Raw genomic sequence first — 27,562 nt, forward strand, 5'->3', positions numbered from 1 at the left:
CTCTGCATACATTAACAGAGATGTTTCTGATATTCCATAGCTCAGCTATGACAGAAGGATGAAGAACACTGATCTGAGTAGCAAAATGGAAACATCTAAAATAGAGCCTTATGTAACCCTTTTATACCCACGTAAGCATTTATTAGTGAGAACACCAAGACAGCCAGGCAAGTTTCACATAAATTAAACTGCTAATTGCTCACATCGGCTGAAAGCTAGTGCTACTACCTAAGATCATCCTCAAGTTAGACTTTCAAGTTTTGCCTACTGCAGGTTGTCATTTAATGCTAACAGTGAGAAAAGACAAAACAGGTAATATATCATTCTTTTTTTCAGCTGTAACAGGAAAGTGAGAAACTGCCAGTTCAAAACACACAGGAAGGATTACAGAGCACACAGGGAACACGCAGAGAAACAAGTAATGTTTTTATTCAGCGTGAAACAAGCCCCTTCTCTGCAAGTCACACCGAAAGGGCAGGCATCTCTGCTAGCAGCGCGGGGTTTGCCCTGGAAGGCAGCAGCTGCTGGAACCCCCCTCACTCGCTTTTGCCGAGAGGCAAGTGCAAGGTCAAACCAACCAACGTGAAAGTCAGGCTCCATCTCCCACCTCGGCACCAGCGATGACCTGTCAGCACTGCTGCCTTTTCTTTCTTATGACTACTCAGATCTAATGAATTTTGCCTTGATCACTGTTTCTCAACTTTGTCCTGACCCCCGTCTCTCGGCTCATCTCTTTTCTTGCAGCCCAGTAAATTGGCAGCTGCTTGGTTCCTTCAGGGGAGACGGGGGAGAGTCAATCGTAATAACGGGCTGCAATTACTCCGGTGTTGCAGGAACCGAGCCGCTGTTGCTGACTGCTGTCGTTTTTATCTGCCTTTGAACTTCTTTATGACCCTGTGGCAAGGAATTACGGCCCTCAGCTGGAGAAACCGCCACACCTCGCATCATCGCGCAGCATCCTGCCGACACTCTCAAGTGTCGGGCCAGCTGCCTGTGGAACAGGAACGGTATGTGCAGCCAAAGCAGTTATACTAATGCAGCCTTATCGCCTCAGGCCTTTCGCAAACCTCGCTCAGGTACCTCCGAGACAGCGCTGCGCTGCGGACGCAGACCGTAGAGAGGCGCACGTGGGGACAGACGCCTCCCTGCCCGGACACAACCGGAGAACACGCGGCAGCACGAGGCAGCGTGCCCTCTGCAAACAGCCCGCCGGCCGCTTCGCTCTCGGCGCTGCGGGGCCATAGCCCCCGGACAGCAGCACCGTTTTGACATAGCCCAACTCGTGCGAACGGAGAGGAACGGGCAAGAGCTGAAACGGTCTGTTAAACAGCAGAGGATGTTAGACTCCCTGAAAGGGCTAATTGAAGTGCTGGTCTTCGCCAGCAAGATGAATTGGTCAATCATGGCGTTCTTCGGGTTAACGTTTTTATAAAAGCAACTTTTACTAGAAATACTGCAGAGGGATGACATAAAGGCAGCTCTAAAAACTTCAAAAGGGGAAAAAAGTTACAGATAGACATTGTTTGAAATATTCAAAACATAATTACGTCATTAGACTTCACTTAGAAAACAAACAACTCTTATTTCCTGCATCATTCCTGTACATCTTCTCTATTACTAAGCTGAAGGCAATTTTCCTTCTCAACCACTGTCAAGTCCTGTCCTTTGACCTTCAGTGAATCTGAATAACAAACGTTGATTTTTGTTATGAATTCAGTGCATGTAATGAAAAAAAAAACGCACTATTTTTCAAATGCTTCTTTTAAGGTTTTGGACAATCGATCAATCACTTTGGTGCATCTTTGGGTGGTCTCATTCACACGCTGAGATAGCAATAACTTCTGAGTGAAGTTTTCTAGAAAAATCTATAAGATATTGATTTTTGATGAACGAGTTTTAAAATGTGCCATCTCTAACATGATATTTTAGTGCAAGCAAATTTTTTTAAGCAAGAGAATTTAATTTAATAACAATAGCACTGATGTGTTATATGAAGCAGTAATTCAGTTTGAGTTGATAAATTTCAAATTTGTTGGCCTAGTAATTTATTAACCAGAGTCAGAAATTATTGTCAAGAAAGCACACTGGGGTATTCCTCATATTCTTAGGATGCTGCAAATCTTAAGTTCCCTTCCTTTTGCTGTGAGGATGGTGCATTTATTTAGAATAAAGTTTGTAGAAACAAGATAGAGGAGGAAACTTGCTAATAAAGAAAACAATGCTCAGCTACTGTCTCAAACGATGTCTTACTACTCCAAATAATACACAAAAACCAGGACAAACAAGCAACGATTTACTTAATATCCAAAAGACGAGAATGTCACTAAAGCTACAAAGGGATTAAAGTTCAGTATTTTACGGATTATCTTTAAAAGATTTATTTTAAACTACCTATCTTCTACAACTAATGAAAACTCATGACCTAATCTATACAGACCACTAAATGGCATCAATCTTTTTATTTCAATTATTTTACCAGTCCAATAGCAACGCCAACATGCCTCCCCTCTACTGTCAATGATGATGCTGTTCGCATTTTTAGTATATGCTGTGCAGAAGATGACAATTCCAGGTCAGTTGTCCACTGTTGGATTAATGGTTTGTAACAAAAAAGGTGGAGGGTGAAAAAGGGTATGAAGAAAAAAAGAGGGAGGAAAATACAAATTCTGGACATCTTGAACAAATTCCAAGGATCCTTACTCTAACAGAGATTGGAGCAAAAGCAGCACCCATTCTTGAAAATTATCAAGAAGCAAAGAGAAATCCATGAATGTCAAAACAATGTTCTTCATGAACACTGAGCTTTGCATGCTTACTCAGCCACTGCAAACTAAATACATTATGATTAATCACCTGCTTTCACCTGCTTGGGGTTCTAGACATTATGGTGTCAGTTATAAGGCACATTAATTAACTAAAGGCATAATCTAAGTCTCTCGTTAATGTACAATAATACTTTTATTTAGTATTGCACCCAAGAGGAACATTTTAATCATCATGATGGGACTGCCAGGTATGATATGATCATACCCATAAAGCAAATCCTAAGGTCAAACATACTGCTATCCACTTCAAACTGGACTCAGCTTAAAAATCTTAAAACACTTTGAACTCTGAAAGCTTAAAGTTTATCTTACACTAAAGGTTATCCATGGAACTTGGGTCTTTATCTTACAGGCAACACAAAAAACCTCTTTGTGATATTCCTTGTCTGAGCTCTCCTACACAAACTAATTGAACATTAGAGAAAATTCATAAACTGCATTTGGTTAATTGAGTTTTAAACAGACTTCACAAATGGCAAGTTGATAACAAAATATATTCTAAACAAATACAAATTTGCAATAGCACATTATGGTATTCTCGCCTACTTTGGAAATCAAATTCACATATCCTTTCATGACATGTGACTGCGCTTAGCTTTAAAAACTACATTTGTGGAATGGACACTTAAGCGATGACATGTCGTACACAATGCTTCAAAAATACTCTACTCTTCACTCTTACATAATGGTCTTGTAACCTTACATAACACAAATTAACCAGCTACATAAAATAGTTTGAAATAAAGGACGCAGGTTGAGAAGAAAAACAAACAATAAAAATCAATTTTGCCACTTGTATGGTTAAAAGTTACTTCTGTCCCAAGATACGGCCCATGCATTAAAGTAATAGATGTATAAGAAAAAATATGCTTTACAGTGTCTTTAATTTTAAAAAAGAAAAAGTAATCTAAACATACTGGTAAGTGCTTAAGCATGTCTCCTATGAGTGTTGACTGATATAGCTAAATTAAATAGAAATCAACTAGGTACAAATAGCATTCCAGTTGTATTCAATTTTATGATATTTTGAGCTATTGAAAAAGAGTTCTCAACTATTTTTAAAAAATAAATTGCCTTTTTATTAATTTATTGTCATCTTAAACTGACTTGTAGCACAATATAAAAAAAGCACTCTAAGTGTGTATATCTGTGGGTTATACAATCCTTTAGTTTAACTGGATGAAAAAATAATTTGTTCATGTATTTAAAAAAGAATAGATATAGGTTCTATCATTATACACAAAAATATACATAACGGTGCTTTGCTCTCTGTATTTAGGGCTTTTATTCAATAGATTATTTTAACATGGTATTTGAAGCCAAACTAGTAGCTTTTTAAATGCAAGTAAAACCATGTAGGATGACGGATAATGTTCTCAGATAGTTCCAGATCTCTTGTATCTTAATAGTGTAAAAACAAAACCAACACGAAAAAACCACTCATAAACAAAAATTAAAGTTTAAAAAGCTTATTAAAAAGTTATTTTCTTCAACGTGCAGTTGAATTAAACTTTGGTTAAGAGGATTCCTGTTTATGCTCTTCTACATGTTCTTTAATATCTTCAACACATTGGAATAATATCCTACAATGTTATTTCCGAACGTAAAATGTAGATTTTTTTTCTTAAAAAGTCATCGTCACGTTTCTCTTGTTTGGATTTTACTATAATAATATATTATTTCAAATTTGTGGGATTTTTTTGGGGGGGGGGAATTAGGGGTGCGATTGGTTTAAATCTGAGGGAGTTTTGATCAGTACAACAGCAAACCTCCCCCCACCCCCGACATTTGCTGTAATTTGGGGCTACATTGAAAAGGAAGTTTTTAAGCTTTCTTACAGAATTCAAGTTATCTCCCTTTTAAGTTGTTTCCGATGTTATGAACAGCAATTGATCTTTGCCACAGTTCTGAGTGCAGAAGACTGGAATGAATTTGATGTCAAGAAACTGCTGGAAAATGAGGAATACGACCTTAATCTATCATCCCAGCTACAGCCTGATAAAAATGACTTTATTTAAAAGAGGTTGGATCATTTGCTTCTACTTCAGGATGCCAGTGTAACAGTATATTTGATCTTAAAATGGCTGATGATATTAATCCTCTCCCTTTCCAAGATATTTCCTTGGATTTTTTTAACTTGCTACAGATGGCATCATTTTAAAGCAAAGAGTAAAATCTGAATGAATGAAATGAGGACAAATGTCCATTTGGTATCCTTCCTCCTCCACCTACATGAGGCATCTCGGACCAGAGTCATTCACAGGCTTGCTAACATGTTTGTTCGTAGTTCTCACCAGTAGTCATCTCTATTACAAAATATTGCTGTTCTTTATAGACCTTCCCAGTTATTGTTACAAATAACTTATTGACATGACAACTCCAAAAGGACATATGTTCCAGAGGGATGAAGGGAAGACGGGGAAACATTCAATGCCTCTTTTGATTTTTTCAGTTGCACTAATTATATCTTTCACTGCCCAAACTTCTCTCTCTTCCCAATATCTCCTAGCAGCTATCTAAAAGGTCTTCCTAATTCCTTCTCCTGCTTTCTCTTGTTGTCTTTAATCTGCTGCCTCCTCCCTCATCTCCCTTTCAAAAGCTCTGTCTGTTGCTTTTGTAATATATTAATATCATAATACCTTCCTAGCTTGAATTAGCACCCACTAATCTCAGCTGGTACTTGAACTACTGCTCAAGGCTTCTTACTAGCTCTAAAAATCTTTAGGCAACTATTTTGCTCTCGACGCAACTTACATTCAGCTCTTCTCTTATTTCATATTGCTGTTGTCATCATCTCACTCATTCCATATTCACAAACATCATCATGATGACACAGCAAAGAACTGAAATACAAGCTAAGTCTTTCTCACGCTTCTTCAGTGAGGCAAGCAATCATTACTACTTATATTCAGGACGTCATTTAATCCCCTTAGTTGGGGGTTAAACCCTCCCTTATTTGACACTCCTTCTACCGTACTTTCTGTGGTCCTATACTTATTCTTTTGAAAGCTTCTCCTTCTCATCTACCCTGTTCACAACTATTATTCAGGATTACACCCTCTCCAAAAAGAGAGCATTTCCTAATGAATGATTCCTTTGCAGATGATCTTCATACATTCTCATAGTCACAGTACCAAAGTCAAAGACTTCTAAGTCTGCCTCTGAATCCCAACTTCATCATCTCTGGCACTTGATTTCAAATATTCCTCTTTAAACCTGCATAATAGAGATATCTCTTAATTTTTAAGGGATCTTTAAAAAAAAAGAAATTAATCTGCACATATCCCCTTCATTTCACTCCACTGACATTCACTTTCCTCTCTCTCTCTCTTTCAGCCTATCAAACGCAAGTATCATCTTTGACTTGTTCTTCTACCTATCCCGTCCATTCTCTACCTTTTGCCATCTTTTGTCTGTTTAATATAATTTCCTATAATACATTTTATGTCATCTAATTTTGCTTTAAATGCACGATTTGCATTAGAGTGGAAATAAAAATTATTAGGCACAATCTTACTTACAACATGCATAAACATTTCCATTTGCCAGAGCAAAATCATTTCAGTCTTAAAAAGAAAAAAAAAATGCAATCAGAAAGAGCATTGAGCTAAAATGAAACGTGAGGTTTTTGATAAAAAGTGGATAACATTTTGTGTACATAACAGAGAGCGCTCTCTTATCACCATTCAAACTTTAACTGATCATGGAAGGGTAAAAAAATCTCAATAATCTTGGCACACAGTCACACATGCCATTTCCCAGTCTATGTTTGGGAAGGTTTCCTCAAATCTCCCAGGTAAATACATCTGATTTGGAACCACTCAAGGCAGTGACAAAGAGGGTCCTGAGCTCTCTTCATCAAAGCCACATGCCTTTGCAAACACTGCAGGACCTAGGCCTTCCCTAATTTCAAATACCAGAGAGTCCTGAACATGCCCTAATGAAGAGGGTATATTTGGCAGACTGGACAAGCTTCTGTCACAGCCCTTCCGATGATCTCAGAGGAGAGGTTATCACTGGCACCATCACAGCAGACTGACATTTCAAGCCAAGGTTTAAGATGTCATGAAGGACTAGATGACACGTTTTTATTTAACCATGAATGATTTTGAAACAGAAATGGGAATTTCAGTGAGTTACAGGTTGAACAAATTGATTCTCCACGATCTATTTTTCACTTTTTCTCCAGTGAGGAAGTTTAAGAAATTCACACTACATGGAGTCAGATAAATTGATGGCTTCATACTACCACTATATCACTGCCAGAAGCTTGAGCTAAACCAATCACTTTTTAACTAGAAATGTGCCTGAGACACGATGTTCTGATCTCAATCTGAACTTCACAAAGTTCATGGTGGTTATGTTAGGATTTGATATTTGGCTTAGGCTCTTCTCCACTTTTAACAATGAAGAAATATCTTTTAAAGTACCAGTAGACTCTTCTCTATCAAGTTTAATAGAAATCAATAAATCAGCTTGATCCAATCTCATTTCAACATTGAAAGAAGTCTAAATAGGTGTCTTTTAGCACTGCAGTTATAATAAACCCCTCTAATTCTCTCTGGGAGTAGTTTTAGTGTGGATGTGAATTCCAATATGAACAGGATTCGAGGACATCCCTGGACATATTTGCCTGGTAATTACTAGGTTGAGTACAAACTTTAAATAGAGAAGATTTTTGGAACACCAGAGCCCCCTACTGTCTTAACACCACATTACTGGAGATTTGGTTTTGAACATGAAAATAAAACACCAAAGATACTAGAAGTATAAAAAAAGAGTGCAGACTTCAATAAAGAAGCTACACTCTACAATTTCAAAATAGGCAAAAGTCATATAAAGAGAGAGACATTCACTCAAACGGAGAATCTATTAAGAAACCTCTTATGACCATTATATATTTCTACAGTTTTAAGTAAATCAGCCTGGAGAAGAAAGTTTTGCACCACTGTTTGCAATTTTTGCACAAGCAGAAGAAATAGAGGTGGGCAGCACCTTTGAATTTCATCCTTTTTCAGGACTCTATTTTGTTTTGCCTCCTGCTGCACTGCAGTGATCTCTGCAGAGCACCTGTGCATTAGAAAGGAATAAGCAGAAAGGCTTTATAAGGATGTGCTTCCCTGATCAGCTAAAACTAATCTAAAATCAATGACGTCGAAAGGGCACAGCTGGTACAACTTACCATACAGCCACACAAGCAATAGATCCAAAACACCACTCCTCATCCAACACACACACCCCTCCCCACCCAGAGTAAATAAGCATACGCAGCTGGAAGGAAATGGACCGGGGTTAGGGAGAGGAGGAAAATAAAATAGTGTTAGATTATTTTAGATCAGTCATGATCTACCCTGAAAAGATGTAACAGAGCCATCAAGGACCCTTCAATAATGAATGACTCCAGAACAGTTTTCTATCAACACAGACAGTCCTCAAAGGCAACACAGTCAGAAAAACTGACTGAGGAAAGAGGGCAGAGCTTAGAATTTCCCCCATCAGAAGAGAAAGACCAAGGGACTACTTGAGGCAAGAAAGCTGCTCTCTATGGTTATAAGCAAGTAGAAGAAAGAAGGAAGAAAGCAGGAATTGTTTGCCTCGTACTAAGACTCAAGAGGGACACGGTCGGTCTCAAATGATCTGCTGCTCCGTGGAAGAGAAACTGCTCTGCAAAACCTATAGTCCTCATTTAAATACTATATTTGTCCCTTAATCAAGGAGCTCAGAATTTCCATAAGGGAGCCCTCAAAAGTATTCAGGGGCAGAAGAGAAATATAGTATTAGTTCTGAAGTCAAAAGTGGCTCTTTACAATATCTACAAACAGTGGATTCTCATTAATGAAAACAAATTAACATATTTCATGGATTCTCATCAATGATATAGCTGAAAATCCCATGGCAGCACAGCAACATTTAGCATTAGAGTATTGCATCATCTTATAGGCAGAGACTGTAAAGTAAGATGATCTTCATCCCTTCTACTGGAACAAGCTACGAGAATAGTGGTAAACTACAATCTACTACTTTTTCTATTTAATTTCTTTTTTTTATTTTTTTTAATAAAGACCTCTGGTGCTAGAATTTACTGAAATAGACAATTTAAATGTCAAGTCAGCTGTTCATTACCATGATCAAGATCAGAAATGTTGGTATAGCTGTAAAGTATTGTGCTTAGCTACAAAGACCTCCTTGAGTAAAACCTCCTTGGAAGACAGCAAGTAGAAAGAAAAGCTTTCTCAGTCTCAAACTTTCTGCCATGCCCTGGGAAAGAACAATAAGGTCTAATGCTGAACAATAAGCTGACCCCCAAATCCATCTGAATAGTTTCACAAAGAAGAGGGCAGTGGGAGAGAAATTGAAACAAAACCCACAAATCTTCCTGTCAGACCATTCACATTTGAAACACGAGATTGCTTGTACACAAAGTTGCCTAGCATTATAACCTCTGGTTTAGCTAAAGTGGGCAAGGGCAAAGAATATACTCAAGTTACTTTCGCCTGCCATCTGGTCCTTCTAGAAAGCAAATTTTTGTGTGACTTCAGAACTACTCTTTCCCCTCAAGAAGTGCACGTGGAATTGGGTTAGATGAAAGATATGTCAAACCCAGTATTCATACTGTTGTCTTCCCCTAAACAAGGGCCTGAGAACAAGGCAAGCATATAACAACAGCTCCTCAAAATACTCTCTCAGGCTTGAGCAACCTGCGGGTCAAGGATTGCCTTACACAGAAATAATACCTTTCAGTTAATGTCCTGCAACAGATTTTTTTTTTTCCCGGTGATTTGCCAAATTGTTCATTGAACTCAATTATCTACATATATCCTCCATATACACATCATCCTATTGTAAGGAGTTTTAGTTAACTACATTATTATATCATACTGTATTCATGCCCAAGACAATACAAAAACCTCTAGATTTTAAGAGCTGAACTGATAGACCTACTTCATGGGTTTTTTTTAATACTGGATTTGTATAAAGTATTACAGTGCACAACAGAAACTGCTCAGTCTAGATTCTTAAAAACTGAAAGGACAGCAGTTTTGAACATTTAATTGAGGTATCACTTAAATTTCACAATGTGCTTCTGAATAATGCACTAACTAGAGCACTGTATTACAGGAGGATGGTGAAACCAGTGCACAAAATAAGCCTTCTGAATTAGCAGAGTCTTTATGACACACACTTAAAGAGTGAATTAATCGCAGCCCTGCCACTAACCTGTTGTGACACTCAGGGCTTTTCACTTCACCCCACTATATATTCAGTTTTTCCATTGTGCAATAGACATAATGATACTTCTCCTGCTTTTTGAAGCCTTCTGAGAATAGTAGCAATAAAAGTATTACATAAAAAGAGATATGCATTTATATTGAAATGTATCTATTCACTAAGTGCCATCAATTTCTAACTCACCAGTTAAATCATCTTTATAAGCATTCATTCACAAAAGAACATGAAAAATTTACCTGCTCATTTTTGCAGATCCACACTGTATTCCCCTGAAGTAGAATAAAGATTTTGGCTTTGTATCCTTTCAGTTCAAGATACCCACATTTCTCAGGGGCAACAGTTCGAGGCTGAGAGTTATTATCTGACTGCGATTTCAAGGCATTGAGCATCGTATTAACCCAGTCATTCCTTTCTTCTAACAACAAAAAATTAGACAAAGACAAGTTATATGTTAAGCAGCAGCTCCATTCTTCGCTACCATATTGGTTTTCCTATTCTTTCTATTGTTATACTGCCATATGGAATAACTATACTAGATCAGAGTGAACATCCACCTTGAACAGGAGGTGCAAAAAGGGGGAAAAAAAAAGGAAAAAAATCTCACCCCTAACCATGAGCCCATGTCAGTGGAGAGGTTAGAAAAAAAATATCCATTCCATTAACTCCCAACAATTAACATGTAAACTGAATATACAAACTGAAGATCAATATTTTAAAAATTTTGACTAGTTGCACTTAGATGCTTAATTTCAGAAAGTTTAAAGACTGAGGCCATAAAGGTGGAATGTCTACATTCTGGAAGATCAACGGAAAAGAATTATAGAAGTTAAACAAGTAAAAATTGGGGAGTCTAAATGTTATCTGCCACTAAAGAGGCAAGCCATTCCCCAATCCTATTTTACGTTTGACTATGTTTTACACAAAAACATTTGGCAGTTTACAATCTATTCCATTAAGGTATAGTGGTTAAGCTTGATATGGTCAAGAGAACTGAGTAACCGAGCAAATGCATGTTTGAATCTCTTGCATGCATTATTAATTTAACATCTCACAAATCTATGAACATTAGTAGGTGAGGTAATAAAGTTCCACTCAGTCCACTATGTTTGCACGTTTTCCAGATTAAGAACAATATATTTTAATATTGAATAGTTTGATTAAATCAGACTTGTCCCATGCAATAGGAACATTGTGAAAATTCCAGTAGTGAAATACACTTGGCCAAATAATGATTGTGAAATTTTGACTACACATATGTTGGGTCTCCCCCTCCTCCCTCAAGGAAAAAAAAAAAAAAAAAAAAAAAAAAGTTCTGTTCACAGTATATATAAAGTTCATAAAATCAGTTCCCAATATTGCAAAGAGTACCACCAAAACAATAATGCCTCTTAATAAAGTTTTCTTAATAACAATAAAGACTTCTTAATGTCACATGTAGAATAAGGAGGATCAAATAAATGAACTTAAACATGAGAAAATGATTTGAAGAATTGGAAGAGAGTAGCCTGATATTCTAGCACAGAGAAGATAAGCTGAGTATTCCTCTTGGAAGTATGTTTTATCTTAAAACAAGCTTTTAAAATTGTTTGAAAATAGTTAAAAAAAAAAAAAAAAAGATTACTGGAATTTCAAGAATAATTGAGGGTATCACATTAACCTAAAGCATTTTTGATAGTGTTTCACTCCAATCAAATAAAATCTGACTATATCTGCATAGATCATGCATCTAAATCATTACTACCACTTAACAGAAAAATTTTTTGTTCCTCAACTTGCCAAGGTATATATATAGTGCCCTTTAACCTCTAGATATTTAAATAAATCAAAAAAAAAAGTGGGTTTTGATATACCAATAAAAAAAAAAATCAGAACATTGAATGTGAACTAAGTGAGCACCACAAATTGAGGACCCATACTGGTACGAAGCAACAAACGTCTGCAAACACAGTGATAGTATTCTGTATTTAATACTCCAGCAGAAAGAAAGAAAAGCTAGTAAATAAAGTCCACAGGGTGAAAACTTGTAGAAGTCTCCATTTCAAAATCTTTGAGTAAAAGTTAAATACACTTGGAATAGCCCCAGCGCAATTTTCAACCATAAATTCACAGGACTAGAATCAAGTAACAGTTTGTGCACCTACCAGAAAGCAAGCAGGGTTATTTACCTAATTTACTGTGAATACATCATCCAGCTCTGGATATAGTAAGGGCCAAATTGCTTGTCCAACACATATTTCTAACCTTAAGTGAACAGCTTTACAAACAGGCCACTCTGTCCAAAGAGGGTTACATACCAAATAAAAATACAATTTCATGGGTAACAAGTGGCTGTTCTGAATACACAGTACTAAATATTTTATAAGTAAATATAAGTTATTAATGTTTTTATAGCATTCAAAGGCAACAGTCCATAAAGCAAATTATGGCCCTGAAAAATTCATGTATCGCACTAAGGCTGTTGCATTCCAATGTGTTGAAAAAACTCTATTTTAAAAAGAAACAAAGTCAAAAAATAATAAAATAGACCTATTTTTTAACTGAGTTAGCAGCATAAAAATGCCTGAAATGATTTGAGCCAAACCAGATAAGAAGGATTTGTTCACTGATGCTGCATTCCTGTTACAGCCTACAGCAAATGTTTACAACCAAGCTATAACCCATAGCTTGGTTATAAAAAATGAGAATTGATAATGGAAATGTGGAGAGACCCTAAGCTATAATGGTGCTAGCATGTACTGCTGTAAATACATATTGCATATCTTTTAAGTACTCCGTAGATATTCCATTTTATTTTATTATTTCATAAATAAGTTAAATCATACATGCATTAATATTGATTCCACATATTATAGCTGTTGGTTGATAAAGCATTAAATTAGAACATACACTAACTTCTCATTTACATTTGTATTCTCTATCAATACATTGTAGAAAATACTGTATAAGACAGTAAATAAAGACATCGAGAAAAATCCAGATTTTCTTTGATCACAGTGTCACATCCAAGCCATCAACTTATTGTTGCTGTTTGTCAATTTTATATCAAGCAGTGACTTGGAGCAGATGGCTAAAAGGAAGCAGACTAAGTGCTAATAGTACGTGCTAAGGAATGCCCAGAAAAAAAAAAAAAAAGAAAAAGAAAAAAGAAAAAAAGAAAAGAAACTTTGGAAATGATAGAGAAGGAGGTAAGAGCTGGAAATTAGCATTCTTATTTTATTTTTTGTAAAGCCATTCTCTGACAAATTCAGTTCTTCAAAGCAGATTTTCTACAAACTAAGCCTATCAATGTTTAAAGGATACAATTATGCTGGAGATCATAAATTAGATCCTTCAAGTAGCATTGTACTAGAGGTTTTCTGATGCTCTTGCCAACCCACTTTGGACTGGGTTCCTAAGGAAACAGGCTTACACAATTACACTGTGTAAACTGACATATGCGTATCTGTCTATCCATCTAACAACTTTTAAACCCACTAGAATATTTCAAGAAAATTTTGCATAGCAATGTCAGTATGAAAGGTAAGCTGCAAAATCTGCATAAAATAGTTGTTTGCACAGAAAAGGTGCTATCGCATGAGTACAGATCCTATAAACGACTTTTATGGAAAATTCGGTATTAACTTTGAAGCTATAATACATCAAACTTTATTCAATCTGGTGCCCACAGAAGCCTTTTTTTTTTTTTTACTATTATTATAATCACAATATATTGGTTCCAAGCATGGAAGTGAAATGAGAAATATCCTTGATCTACTTCAAGGAGATTTAGGTGGTAAATTCTGAGAAGTTGGGCTAATAGTTGAGCTTCATTAATCCAACTACTCCACAGAATTTGAGAGAGGCGTTTAGTTCTGGATAATGTAAAATAATTCCACTTTTTCCTCAAAAAAAAAAATTGCTTCTCTGGAGTCCTAAAATTCCAGTAGCAGTCTCCACTGTGCCTAGACCATAATTTAATTTAGAGTCTCTAAAAAGAATTTTTAATCCAAAACTTACAATTATCTCGGGTCTCACTTTATGAACCTGAAACAGCTGAAAATACTTCTGGTAGTGTGACTTTACACATTACATTTCACAGGCATGATTTACCAGCAGTTACCAGCCTGCTCAGTATAGCAGTCATCACCAGAATCACATGTGTTCTACTTACCTTCTTTATCCACCCGGAAGACAAAAGTCCTGTGGGATGTGACAACTTCAAATTTATTCTCTCCATGAACTCTTACTGTTGCTATAGCAGAAAGAAGGATTATTCCCTTGGAGAACACTTCCTATAATAGAAGCACAATAGAAATAGTTAATAACCCTCAGGGAATATTAAATCTCTCTCTCTTCTGATCTAAATGTCACATTACTTGCCATAATGTTTAGGAGGTTCACATATTCAAATGGTGCTCTTTAAAGTTAGTAACATTATTAATAGAAGCTGCACTAATTAGCAAACTATTTCGCTACCTACAGTCACTGACTTCACTGTTATGCCTCTATGCACACCTGATGCCTTGTAAAATAAAGTAAAATCATATACATATATATATATATATACACACATATATATGAGAGACTCCATTCCATGAATTGTCTTGAGACAATTACATTGAGTTAACTACATTGAGTATCTCACTGAGTTTTTTTTTGATTGAGGTTTTACTTGTAGAATAGAATCAGATTTAAAAAAAAGTACCTTCTCTAGGTTTGAAATTCTAGACAGTTTTTGTGCCTTTTCTTCTCCCTCACTGGGAGTCAGTAAGAAAAAGGGTAAGTAAACTTGTCAATTTTATCTCTAATTGTGAACTGAAAGGGGTCACCATTTCTCTGCAAAAATCCATTACCCTGTCAATTCTAAGCAGAAACTTCTAGCTTGGCTTGGCATGTTCTTTTCTGCTGTATGAGATGGGAGAACAATCCCTTACAAATATCATTTGCAAAATTTTCTGAGTAAATTTTCTCCAAACTTTCTCTTTTTAACTATGTAAATGGGACAATGAAAATTAAAGCAAGTCAGGAAAACAGAATTACCACAAGACTGCTAAGATTTATATCTTACTGCTATGATCCACATGTAGTAATAGAGTCAGCTTCCCATAAGAAGTTTGTATTGCAATAACTTCCTTCCTATAGTATAAATTATTATTATAAGGACTCAAAGCACCACTATGAAGGTTAAACATGGAGGATGTTCAGAATATATTTTGTTTCAGCTCAATATATTTCTTTCATAAATTCACACTTTCATGATGTTCCATTTTTACGTACAAATGTGTGTCGAATACTGTTCAGATAACAGCAATTATCAAAAATATCAAAAAATGCTGAAATGAACACTTTGCTATAATTAAACCACAAACTTTTCTCTGTCAGTCAGAACAGTCTTAGTATCAAATATTTCCATTATGGCTATATCTTTTCAAAGAGATTTTAACACGGCAGTTTTGTATTTGTTAAATAAGTTAGATAGTCTGTTAACGACTGATCTTTCACAGTAGCAAAGCAAAGTCTTACTACAGATATTATTTCTAAAAGTGTTCAGATATAACTATACTATGGTGTTTGCAGGCATCTACTGGCAGTATTGGGTACTGTAAGAGAATACCTCAGACTGCGATAAGTATATAAGCTATAAGTAACTGCTATCTCATTTTTCTTGCTTTTAAATAAAGCAGCTTTCTTTTTAAGCTGAATACAGTTTTGGTTTTGCTATTTAAACAGCCAACCTTTTAAAATCTTTATTCTCCAAGGCATATATATTTTCAAATACAGTTTAAACAATGATAATTTTTCCATCATTTCTACAGCAACTTCTCTTTCATATGCAAGAAATAACACCTACTATTACAAGCTCTCTTGTTGATCAATACAATTGCTCTCAAATACTCAAGACAAAAAAAAAAAACAGGGAAAAAAGAAAAATAATCCCAAAACAGGTATTTCTTCTGTTACAAAAAGACGTCTACATTAGCTTTTGAGCTTTTTAACAATTCTCTAGCAGAACAATTTTCCACTAGGAAAAAAAAAAAAAAAACAAGCTTGTTAAGATCAATGGCTTTGAGGGAAATGTTTATTTTCTAATACAGTCTAATGGAACCCTTCCTCGCTAGTTATGTTTCAGAACTGGCTTAAAAGATCCATGAAAACACCATTTTGCACTGTTTTGGCTTTTCTTCTGCAACAGACTAACTATGAGCTATTTCAAGAATGACAGTGATTCCTCTGTTTCCCCAGCAAATTTCATTCCTTGTTAAGCTCAAGTGCAACATAGCATATCAAAATATAGGAATTACTTTTCTCTAAATCACTAATTTATTTCTTAGGGCTCCTAAGGTGCTTTAAAATGAAAATAGCAATAAAAGCAGGAGTTTTGCCTTACTATCTAGTATGCTTTATAGCATCAGAGTTCTTCTGTCAAACATGGGAAGAACTCCCAAATAAAATCTATGTATATTTGGTAGCTGAAAAGAATTCTCAAACTGTATCTTCTTTTCTTGAGCTTGCTCTTGCTTCAGTTAACCACATTCTGTTAAAGACAAAACCACACAGGATGTTGCTCTGACCACATCATCTTGCTCAGGACTGTGAACATCAGAAGTGAGCAGCATCAGTGATTCAAACAAAAACAGTTCCTACGTTTGTTTCTGCTGCTTGTAGAAAATTATGATTTTTTCCATATATGCAGGTATAAAGGAAAGAAGAGATCTGTATTGATTTAAAAAGCAGACACAACTAGATCAAAGTTAGAGAAAGCTTCAGACAACTCAGGTTTAGAGCATTTAGGAATGTGTCATAATGGGCTAAGTACATGTTTTCATGAATACTACCCTCCCTCATCCTACACACACTTCACTCTTGATTAGCCATGTAGCACAATTCCCCTCCTTGAGAACTGCACTCCTCTCAAGTTCCTAATTTGAGTGACAAATATAGTAACTCAATATTGGTAGTGTTTCTGGGTAAAATAAACTTTTTAAAAATCATTCAGTCTACCTCTTTCTCCGAACGCTCCTTACAGTAATGAGGAAACTATCTCTGTAAGGATTTGCTCTCTTTTGAGAACTACTTTTAATCGAGATTCGTGAAGCTAGTAGTATAACACTTCCTTCAGAACTAGCTTGTTTGTGAAGAAGTGTTCTTGGACAAACACATACTAGAATAAAGGGATCTGGTCATTAAAATCTAGATGCTAAGAAAACCCAGCTTCCCTATTTAAATATAGCTAGACATTAAGACCACTCAGAGGAGAGACATGTGCAATGAACTATACGACTACGCCCACCTTTTATCAGAACTGGCAGTGCTAACTCCTGAGCTGCATACAAGTCTTGAAGAGCCTGCAGATAGTTACTTATAGCGTTAAGGTAACAACACACAAGCAAATGCAACGTGCTGGGATCCACCTACTAGGCAATGCTGGCTATGGGAGGAGTGATTCAGTAGAGATCACTGGACCAAAAACTCCACGTCCCGTAATGACACCACCACTCGGTCCAACACAGTCCCACTGCACTAAGAACTATGGGTAGACAAGTATGTTTGTCTTATCTGCAAACTGCTCCAAGAGTTTCCCCAAATCCTTGGCTGTCAGTTTGCTTCAGGCCTTGTATTTCTCAGATATATGAAGATTTTAGCACGTTACTCATCAAGTTAAATCAGACACTCAGGCATGGTCAAATAGTACACATACAGATCAATCAGTGTCTCTTCAAATCTCAGCAGTGAGGTTTTGTACTCAGCTTCCAAGAAAGAAAGAGATAAAGAGGCTTCAAATCAAGTCTTTCCCGAGGTTCTGGTAGCCAGTCTCCCTCCTTGTGCCCCCAGAGACCTTCTATATAGAGGAAACAGAGATGGTAGCTTCCTATGGGTCCTGTACCATGTTACGTACTTCATTAAACAGAAGGGAAGATTTCTGGAATCTCCTATGACAGATGAATGGAAAAAATGTCCCAGGCCAGAGTCAGTAACCTCAAGATAAGTGTTCAGTTGCATTCAACAAAAAAAACAATGGCCTCAGTATAGATATAAAGTTTGATGTAATAGCACTTCTTTCTTCAATTATGCTACAGACAATGATAAACAAATACCAGTGCTGAATTCTCCAAGTCTTAATGACTAAACCTACTTTTCTGCTCCTCTAAAGATCTGGAATGAACACACAAAGAAGTTAACAATTCATTGTCACTCCAATCCCAATGTTATTCTATTGCACCTACACAGCCATGTCTTTCACTGCAAGTGAAGTTAAAAAAGAAAGCATGAACAAGTTGTCTCATGTTCCTAATCAGTAGGCAATAGTGAGGATCAATGAATATTATTATTTTTTGAATTTGTGTCTAGTTTCCCTGGCCATTCAGGACATAATCAGCTTTTCCTTACTTCTATTTATTCTCCTCGTACCATACTAAAACAAGTTTAAAAGTGTGCATATTATGTTCTGTAGAGTATCTACAGAACTCTTCCTATTTACAATCACCCAGAATTATACTCATGAACTTTTACTGGAAATTGCATTTTGTTCCTAATTTAATACCTATTTTCAACAAGAAAGTCTTCTGAGTTTCAGGAAGCCTTCCAGTGTTTCAAATAACACACACGCTTAACTCCATCAAACAAGCACGTTATATCTATCTATTTATCTATCACTTTTAAGCTTAGTAAGATCTTTATTTCTTCTAAGACAAGAAATGAAGTGAATTAATCACATAGCAACAGAAAGAGTTTTGTAGTGAACTCAAGTGTATAGAATAGACAGGAAGCAAAAATCCAAAACAAGAAATGGGAATTTTTTTGGGGGAGGGAGGGGGGGAGGGGAAGCAAGTATGGTTTAAAGACAGGTCTCTAAAAAACAATGTATTTTCATTGTGAAAAGTAGTATCGAAAGGTCAAGTAAGTCTTTTGTGAATCTTGGTTTCATAGAGGAAATACAGTTTTTGTTTCAAGGCACAATTTATCAATGCATTCTGGTATCATGTATCAAAAGTGAACTACTTCAATCAAACTAACATTCTAAAATTGGAAAGAAAGCATGCAGCACCAGGCAGGTAAGTATGCCTTTTCAGCCTGCAAATTAAATTAGATCATGACAAAACTTTCAGTAAGAATCAATCTGTAGCTACGGAAGCAAAGAACAGTCACTGACATCACAGCATTATGCTGATTTTAAACAGACCCATTCAAATGTAAGCTAGTCTAATGTTATGTGTGTTTTTTTTTTTTGTTTTGTTTTTTTTTTTTTTCCCTAGAACACAGGTAGGAAGAAAATCTTTTCAATTAAAGAGTATGGTAGTACTTCTTTCCAGTTTTAAAATGTTCCATGCCAAGCTTAAACTTTCTTTCAATAAATTCCAACATGCTGAATTCTCATGATAAGTTAGGACAGTTTGCTGCCACGAGCAAAATAACTCTTGATTTCTTGAGTGTGCTTTGCTCGATTCTGCTCTGTTTCAGAGAATTCAACAGTCTCCCCCCTTCAATAAGATAAGAAGTTCTGATGATATCTAAGTGAAAAGGTCAGGATCAGGAACAGGAAGAAAAAGAGGATTAACAATAAATTAAGATCTCAATTAAGAAATATTTAATGTCTCATCCTAATATTTTGCAATCAGAAATATATCTAATATGAACATTAATTTGTAATTATTTCTGAATTCCTTCACAGTACTGTATATGTTACACAGATGCATTTTGTCCCTACCAACTTCACTTACCTTTTCGTTATTGTAATAGGAAATGCTGTCTCCATCAAACTTAACCCAGCGCTTCTGAAACATTCGTTTGCTGTGGATCAAAAATTAAAAGAATTAAAATGATGACAAGATGCACTAGCTCTTAAGAGAACTCCAAGTGCAAATCATAGAAAGGCCAAAGCATATTTTAACTTACTGTGTTTCAACCTAAATATTTAGAAAATTAAAATAAATGTTAGCTCTATTACCCCTTTTCAAAAGCAGTAGAAACAATTTCAAAAATAATAGAAATATCAAACATGTAAAAACAGTAAATGCAATATTAATGGACTTGTTTATAAATCAGTGTCTTCCACATTTTTATGAATTCAAGTTTTCCCCCACCACCACCCATGGGGTCTATATCATATTCGAAGTAATAAGGAAGGAGACTCTCAGGAACTTAATTTTGCTGTTCACTCGAATAAACAATTAATCATTTTTAAAACACAAATAAACACACGTATGAACGATAAGAAATTGCATGACTTATTTCCATCCATCTCCTAGCCCACCCCTGAAGACAAAGCTCAGCTAAATTAACATTCTGGTAGGGCTTACTGTCCCCAAGGCCTAGGGAGGGAGTCTAGAACAGAAAACATTGGCATCAGTAGAGATCAAAGATACTTACAAAGCAACATAGTCAGCAGGGCATAGCCCCATAATCAACTTAGTTCACTCACCTAGAAGACTTAGTTTGGCCCCAATATTACACTGCAATGGTTTCATCAGTGAAGGTGAATAGTATCATAGTATCAGTGAAAGATACTATTCTTCTAATAACGAATCATTCACTGTCCTGATAAATTTGCAGTGGATGTAGAAGTGTTTCTGAAACTCCACTTATTCCTGATTCCATCTACTTTCAAAGTCTTCCTGCTCTCTCCCAGAAAGCACAAGAAATACACGGAAACTAACACGTATAAAGGACAAGGGTGGGCTGTTTTTCTTGGAGGTAGGGGAAAATTCTGAACACAGAGCATACGTTTAAAAGATGCATGCTCCGTAAAATCTTCAAAAAGGAAAACTGAGTCTAAAATGATTATTTCACTGACATGTATCATGAAAAGGACATCTCTGTTTATAGGGTATGATATCTTCTGTCATCAGCCTCTTCTATACACTCTCATTCATCTCAGACCAACCAATAAATGGTGGTCACACCAAATCATTCAACAAGCACAACAAAAAACTTCATTTTCGGTCTGTATTATCTGCTGGAGATGATTAGAAGTGTGTTTGAAAGTCTCAGTTTACTGTTAACTGACTCTATGAGGACCTCCTTAAAAAAATATTTTACATGAAGCTTAAGTAGTTCATTGTGCTCACTAAACATGTTGACAACTTATTAGTTACCTTCTATGTAAGAGTTTCAATTTTAAAATACATTAAACAGTTAATTAAGCAAGAACAAGACCCTACTCTAACATTTCTTTTCCCAGCGTTATATCCTTTCTTGTTAAATGAGTACTCTGCTTTAGGATTAGTAGACTGAGATAGTTTATCAAAACTTTTATTAAATAGCAGCTCTGGGTTAATTAACTTGTGTTATACGACAATAATAAATCATATCTTTTCTTAAATTGGAAAGGCTGGTGTAAAATGTAAAATCTAGTTTGCGTTAAAATGTCAATAAACTTCAAGACGACACAAAGAAAAGTGAACTTAAGTCTCGTATTTGATATGAATAAACTGAATGGCTTTAAAATACATAGTGAGTTAACTGAAAAGAGAAGTTGTACTTTAAAGGCACAATTTGCAGCAATTTAAGGAAACAGTTTCAAAAGACGCATCTTCCTTCCCCTGAGGAGATACAGAGTGTCAGGTGTAAATAAGGCGGCTTTAAAAACAAACAAACAAACAAACAACCTCAACACTTGGGAAAAAACAAGAAAAGCTTTTCAGTTGGTACCGAATGAAATAAAGCATGGCATGTTTTTAAGAGATGAATAATTCATTGTTCTGTTTTCTTTGTTTCTTCATTTAAGGAAGAATCAGTTCTCAAATATTTTTTGGAGAGAGAACAAACAAAAATGTCCATTTATTAAAGCACATTTAAGAACAAGTCCTTGAAATTTAATCAGGAAATTTCAGTGGTTCAAGGCTACTTACACTGTAACTGTTCTATACATTCCATCTAGATATTAATTTTGTGGTAAATTCCTTATCTTTTGAAAAATAGCAATAGCATATGAAAAATAGCTCACTCAGGACTGTATCTAAAGCTTTCACTCTCTGTTCTTAACTCTATTGCTTCTAGCAGCACCAGACAAGCCAGTTGTTTCTAGAACTATATTTCATATCATTCTATCAACTAACTGTCAAAGGTGCATAAAAAAGATACAATGAAAGAGTCCTGTTAAGTGAAGTAAAAGAAAGTTAAAGCTAAATTAAAACTAAAGTGAATACATTCAGCATAAATTCTGGAAAAGCAGTGTAAACATATATATCACTGGAAAATGTCTTTTAACTCTATATGAAATTAATCTTTGATTCTTTCATTCACAGTAAAGAGTAAAAATATTAAAGTTATAAATGGATGAAAAAAATCTGATGTTTGAGCAGAAAAAAACTCCATAATGGGAAAAAAGGTTTATCAAACCAAATTTTGTCCTTGAACAATGCATCACAATATCTAGCACAAAGAAAGCCAAAATTAAAGGAATTAAAACTTGGTAAGTAGTCAGAACTATTAGACTAATAACAAAAGCAGGAATTGCCATGCAACAGAACTGTGGGGTCAAACCAGAATGCATTCTCAACCAATATTATTCAATAATTTTGTCACTAATCTGAAAAGATTTTGAAGCAATTAATGTAAAAATAAGCATAGATAAAGAGTAATGCTCTTATAGCCACAAATATTGAAAGCCCGAACACTTTAATATCACTTTTAAATATAGCTAAACACATAGCACAAAGAAAGAATGCAGTACTACTAAGAGGAAAGGAAGAAAAGAAACTACAGTGTAAAATAAATAAATAAAAGCTGTATTACAGCACTGACAAGGATAACAGCTTCAATTTCCGTATCTATAATGTTCTACTAAAGTATCAGAAATAGACTTTAAAAGTAAAGTCATACAACTCTTAAAAATGCAAAAGGTGGGACAAAAAACTCTGAATAAAATTATAAGAACAGCTAGAGAACTGGAAACATTTAAAGCAAAAAATAATCTACTCAATGTATTAAGGAGGAAGTTAGAATAATTTCATTGAAACTTACAAGTATTATGAAGGGAAGACCTGATAATAGAGCACTCTTTAGCACAAAAGATCATAAGAAGAGCTGGAATTTAAAGTAGGTTAAATTAAAGCAATTAAAAAAAATTTAAACAGTGAGAGCCACTAGAATCTTTTACCTACAAATGTGATGGCTTCTTTATTAAAAAGAAGACCTGGACAAGACATTTTCCTAAAAGCAAGACCTGGACTCAGATTCCTCCTGCAGTGGCATCTCAGTAAACTAAACTAGAAGATTGTTCACTCTAGATGTTCTTTTTCACTCACGGTTCAACTTAGATTCATATGAGATTGAACAGCTCTGGAACCCAAGAGCGTGTCCTGTCAACAAAATCATTTATTTATATATTTGTGATCAAACTTGGAGAGTAGTCTTTCAGAATCAGACTTTGTTTTGTCTTACTTCATAGTCCACAGAGAAGCAGCAAAAAAATACAGACTGGAAATATTACTATGTAATATTTCTGCATATTTACTCTACAGTGCATGAGTGACTGACATTTTTAAGAAAAATATATTTCCTAAGTACAGTTCCTAAACAAACTTCAGAATGGGTAACATATCATTAAAAATTGAGAAGAATGTATAAACTTTTGGGGGAAAAAAAAAAAAAAAAAAAAAAAAAAAGAACACGTTCCTTTCAATTTCCTACCAAACTTAATTCTCCCTCTAAAAGCAAGCAGTGACCATACAGAAACCTAGTATCTCTCAGGCAAACATATACCTTCACAATTATACAGTAATCATTACAAATACCATACCCTTGAGGGGATAATTTATCCAACCATCCTGCTTTAACCTTCTTTGCTGATGGCACATAAAAACAAGCATATGGTGTTATTGACTCATTTGCAGTCGAAGCTGGATCTCCATCAGATGTCCGAAAATGCATTTCTTCACCGACCAAGCAATTTGAATCTCCACTGTGGATTTTACTACATGATGATGAATGAGATTTGGCTTTCTTTTTCTTTAAAGGTAAAGAATGCTGTTCCACAATAGAATATACGGATTCACTTTCAAGTTCTTCCAGTACCAGCGATTTGTTCTCCTGAGATAGAGCTTCATTTTTCGCACAGTTCTTTGTCTTCTCTTCCTGGTTACTAAGGGAACTACAAAGAAAAAATGCATTTTACTCTTAATGTATTGCTACAATGCACAAATAAATAAAACTAATATTATTAGTTATTAGATAAACTGTTACTTATTAGACAATTATTCTTAGGACACATCTGTTATGTTTTACTTTTGCAATAACCACAGACCAATGCTAAACATGATATATATTTTAATTACAACCATAACTGAATCCCACTTTCTCCAGGCAGTAGGACTGGAACTAAGGCAACACTTGCTGGTTCCTTTAGAGGTTTGAATATTGCAGAACTTGAAAATTAATTTTCCTTATCAGGAAAATGAGTTTTAGTTTTATTTGTTCTACAGGTTTGGGAGCTTACAGTTTCCCTCTCTCCCCTTCAACAGGAGCTAGGTATAGACTGAAAATTTAAGAATCTCACGAGCTGATAGCACTCATCTGCTCAAACCACTGGCCATGGCCACCTGACAGCACTAGAGAATGATTTTGTTCACAGTATGGTTGGAAGTAAGGTAGAACAAGAAATATTCAGACAGTTATCTAGGAGACTAGGAGACATCCAAAAACAAAACCTGTTTTTCCTTTGTTCTGACTGGCAAAACACCTTCCAGTTCCTTCCAAAATTTTGAAACCTGGGCTAGATGGTCTTAGGGCAGGTAGAAAACCAAACCTCAAGTCCTACTGCATGAGATGAGGGTTGAAACAGAATACAGTAACAGTTGTGCCTTTCAGAGGTAGAGATCTACCATGTGATATCAATAAAGATCATTTCTCCCCCTAAAATTTAAAATTTCTTTTTAATTCTTATTTAATACCATAGATCCTTGTGAAAAGAGTGTTCTTCATTCATTTCTAGATCCAATTTATTTTCATAATCCAAGAATTCACTTCCATGAAGTTCCTAGAAAGTAGAAATATATTCCAACAAACATTTGTATTGAAAGACTTAACGACATTAAAATTGTTGCAGGCATAAATCACACACAAACGCTCCAACTAGCAAAGCTATTTACTGCATATTAAATTTAGTGGGTTTTTCTTATATATATATATATATTCTATGAATATTATTTTTAAACCGAAATTTTCTAAGGTCAATAGCCATGTGCTGAATATATATAAGTTTATCACTAATTACGTACCACTGTTAGTCTGTCTTTAATGTCAATACTTGTTTTCTGGATTAAATGTACAGTCCTCAGAGTACAGTAAGGACAAAGTAATAATAAATTCAAATTCCTACAGTAATAATGAACTCAGCCATATCAAATATAGCTAGCATTTTCTTGCCAACCTCTTCTTTCCAAAAGGCACAGGATCTTTTTGTTATCAATGTTTGTTAAGAAATCTTTATCACAAACTGCTCAGTGTACAAAATGTCAAGGTTAACACTGTTCAAGAACATTACATTTTGCATTTCCTAAACTTGATCTGTCAATCATACTGCATTACTAAGCTTCTCACTCAATATTCATTTTTCTTTCTTTAGAAAACCAAACTAAAATGAACAGCTTCATATTTTGTGATGGAAGCATTTTAATTTACTCACATAAGCTTTGAAGTACATGTCACAAAGCTGAAGGGTGACAAAAAAAGTGGATAAGCTTTCACAACTGTTGCCATTTGTTTTCTGAGAAGCAGTACCACATCCTACACTTGAGGGATGTATCTTGGCAACATGAAAAGACAAACTTAAAAAAGAGTATAGCCAAAAGCTGAATATGTGTAACTACAGCAAAAATTGCAGAACTCGCAGGTTGCTGAGGGGGTAATCCTAGAGGAATATTTTGGCCTTCTCTGCCAGCCAGATCCTTTTTTTTTTTTTTTAAAAAAAAAAAAAAAAAAAAAAAAAGGAAAGTATTTTGCTATATTGCTCTATAGCTCTAAAGATTAGACAAAAAACAATAAAACAAAAACTTTCAAATAAACTAAACAGCAAACTCAAAAGCTGACATTGCCAAGAGGCACAACACTCTTCTTGCACTGCAGAGTATGGGGACTCAGGGCACAGTACACCATGACTTGATGCACTTCAGGACAGGCATCGCTACTGAAAAGAGCTACTGCCTTAGTTTTTTATTAAAGCTAATATCACAACCCCTCCTCAGCTTGATTCTCAAAATATAGTTTGGCAATATGATTTTATAGCAAGGCCATGAAGGTAAAAATTCCCTCTTTTAATGTATTAAGAGTTCTTAATGTATTAAGAGTTCTTATTTTAAAGTTTCAAGATTTGCAGTCTGGCCAGAATTCCACAGTACCACAATGCTTAGGAGCTCAGAGAGATACTGACCTCAATATGCACATCCAATTTAGTTCAACAGTCTAGCACAACAAATAAAGCCAACACTTCACTCCAGAGGCCTGAACTCCTCAGAATTCCTTCAGAGAAAAACTGAATTCTAATCTATTTGGTTCTTCAGCTGGCCATGACAAGAAATCAGCTTTGAAATATTATTATTTATCATTTCTGCTACTGTCTAATCAATATACAGATCTGTTTCTTCCTCAGTTTGCTCTTTAGAGGCTTCTGCTTCCAGCTGTCTTCCCCTGACTGAAGACAAAGACATGTTTTCTTCAGAGCCCTAATTCCCTGTTCCCTCATGCTGACTTACCTCCAGTCTTTAGTGACTCATTACTTGTTTCAACAGACACTCCCTTATAAAATACAGCCTTTTCTTCTTTACACCAACAGAACAGGAAGAATGTTAGTGGCCTGCTTCTAATCACTTAGAGCAAACTTCATCCAGTCTGCTTAGCAATTTGCTACATTTTATTATATATATGTATATATAAACTGTATTCTCAAGTTATTTTTAAAAAAAGAAGCAGCAGTCACCACTACTAAAATCTCAGATACAATGTTACAAAGTTATCTAAACTTGTTTATTTGTTCCTAGATACCTGATACTTTCAGATTTTTTCAGTAGGTAAAATATATCTTAGGACCTTTGTTTTATTGCTTTTCTTTATGACATTCACCTACAACAATGATGTAATGGAACTGAAGTTAACCATGAAGTTTCCAAAAGGCATGTTATAAATACAACTTGAAAAAATTTGTTTACTTACATGAAAGTGATAATTAAAATCTATATCTTCAGATCAGAAAAGCATGATGTAAAATATTACATTAACTGAGATCCTGCTACCAGCAGAAATAACAATTCTATTTCAAGCAGTTAATCTAGTTTAATGGCATAGTATTTTTGTATTGAGTGCCTTTATAAGATAAGAAAAAATGCTGACAATGTTTTTGGTTTCAAAAAATACAGGCTAATGCTAAGAACTAATAAGAAGGCTTCTTACCTTCTTATGCCATTAAACTAATTGAAAAGTTCAATTTAGTATTTTTAGGATACCTTAAAAACTGGCACTAGCAAGACATCATACACAGGGAAATAAAAAGAAAGCTCAAAGGTCACTCTTGTGAAAAGATTGCTCTATTTAAC

The 27,562-nt window shown here is 35.3% G+C and overlaps 1 protein-coding gene across 1 annotated transcript in view; it reads right to left on the bottom strand.

Annotated features, from left to right (window-relative positions):
- ARAP2 (ArfGAP with RhoGAP domain, ankyrin repeat and PH domain 2) overlaps positions 1-27,562 on the bottom strand; it is a 114,997-nt gene that overhangs the window by 77,371 nt on the left and 10,064 nt on the right. The window contains exons 4-8 of the mRNA XM_062574598.1: positions 24,926-25,011; positions 23,776-24,126; positions 19,754-19,823; positions 14,206-14,326; positions 10,292-10,470 (exon numbers count right to left, since the gene is read on the bottom strand). Coding sequence (XP_062430582.1) covers positions 10,292-10,470; positions 14,206-14,326; positions 19,754-19,823; positions 23,776-24,126; positions 24,926-25,011 — 807 coding nt within the window. The remainder of the gene's footprint in view (positions 1-10,291; positions 10,471-14,205; positions 14,327-19,753; positions 19,824-23,775; positions 24,127-24,925; positions 25,012-27,562) is intronic.

The sequence above is a fragment of the Rhea pennata genome, chromosome 4, assembly GCF_028389875.1.
Source record: "Rhea pennata isolate bPtePen1 chromosome 4, bPtePen1.pri, whole genome shotgun sequence".
Taxonomy (NCBI): Eukaryota; Metazoa; Chordata; class Aves; order Rheiformes; family Rheidae; genus Rhea; species Rhea pennata.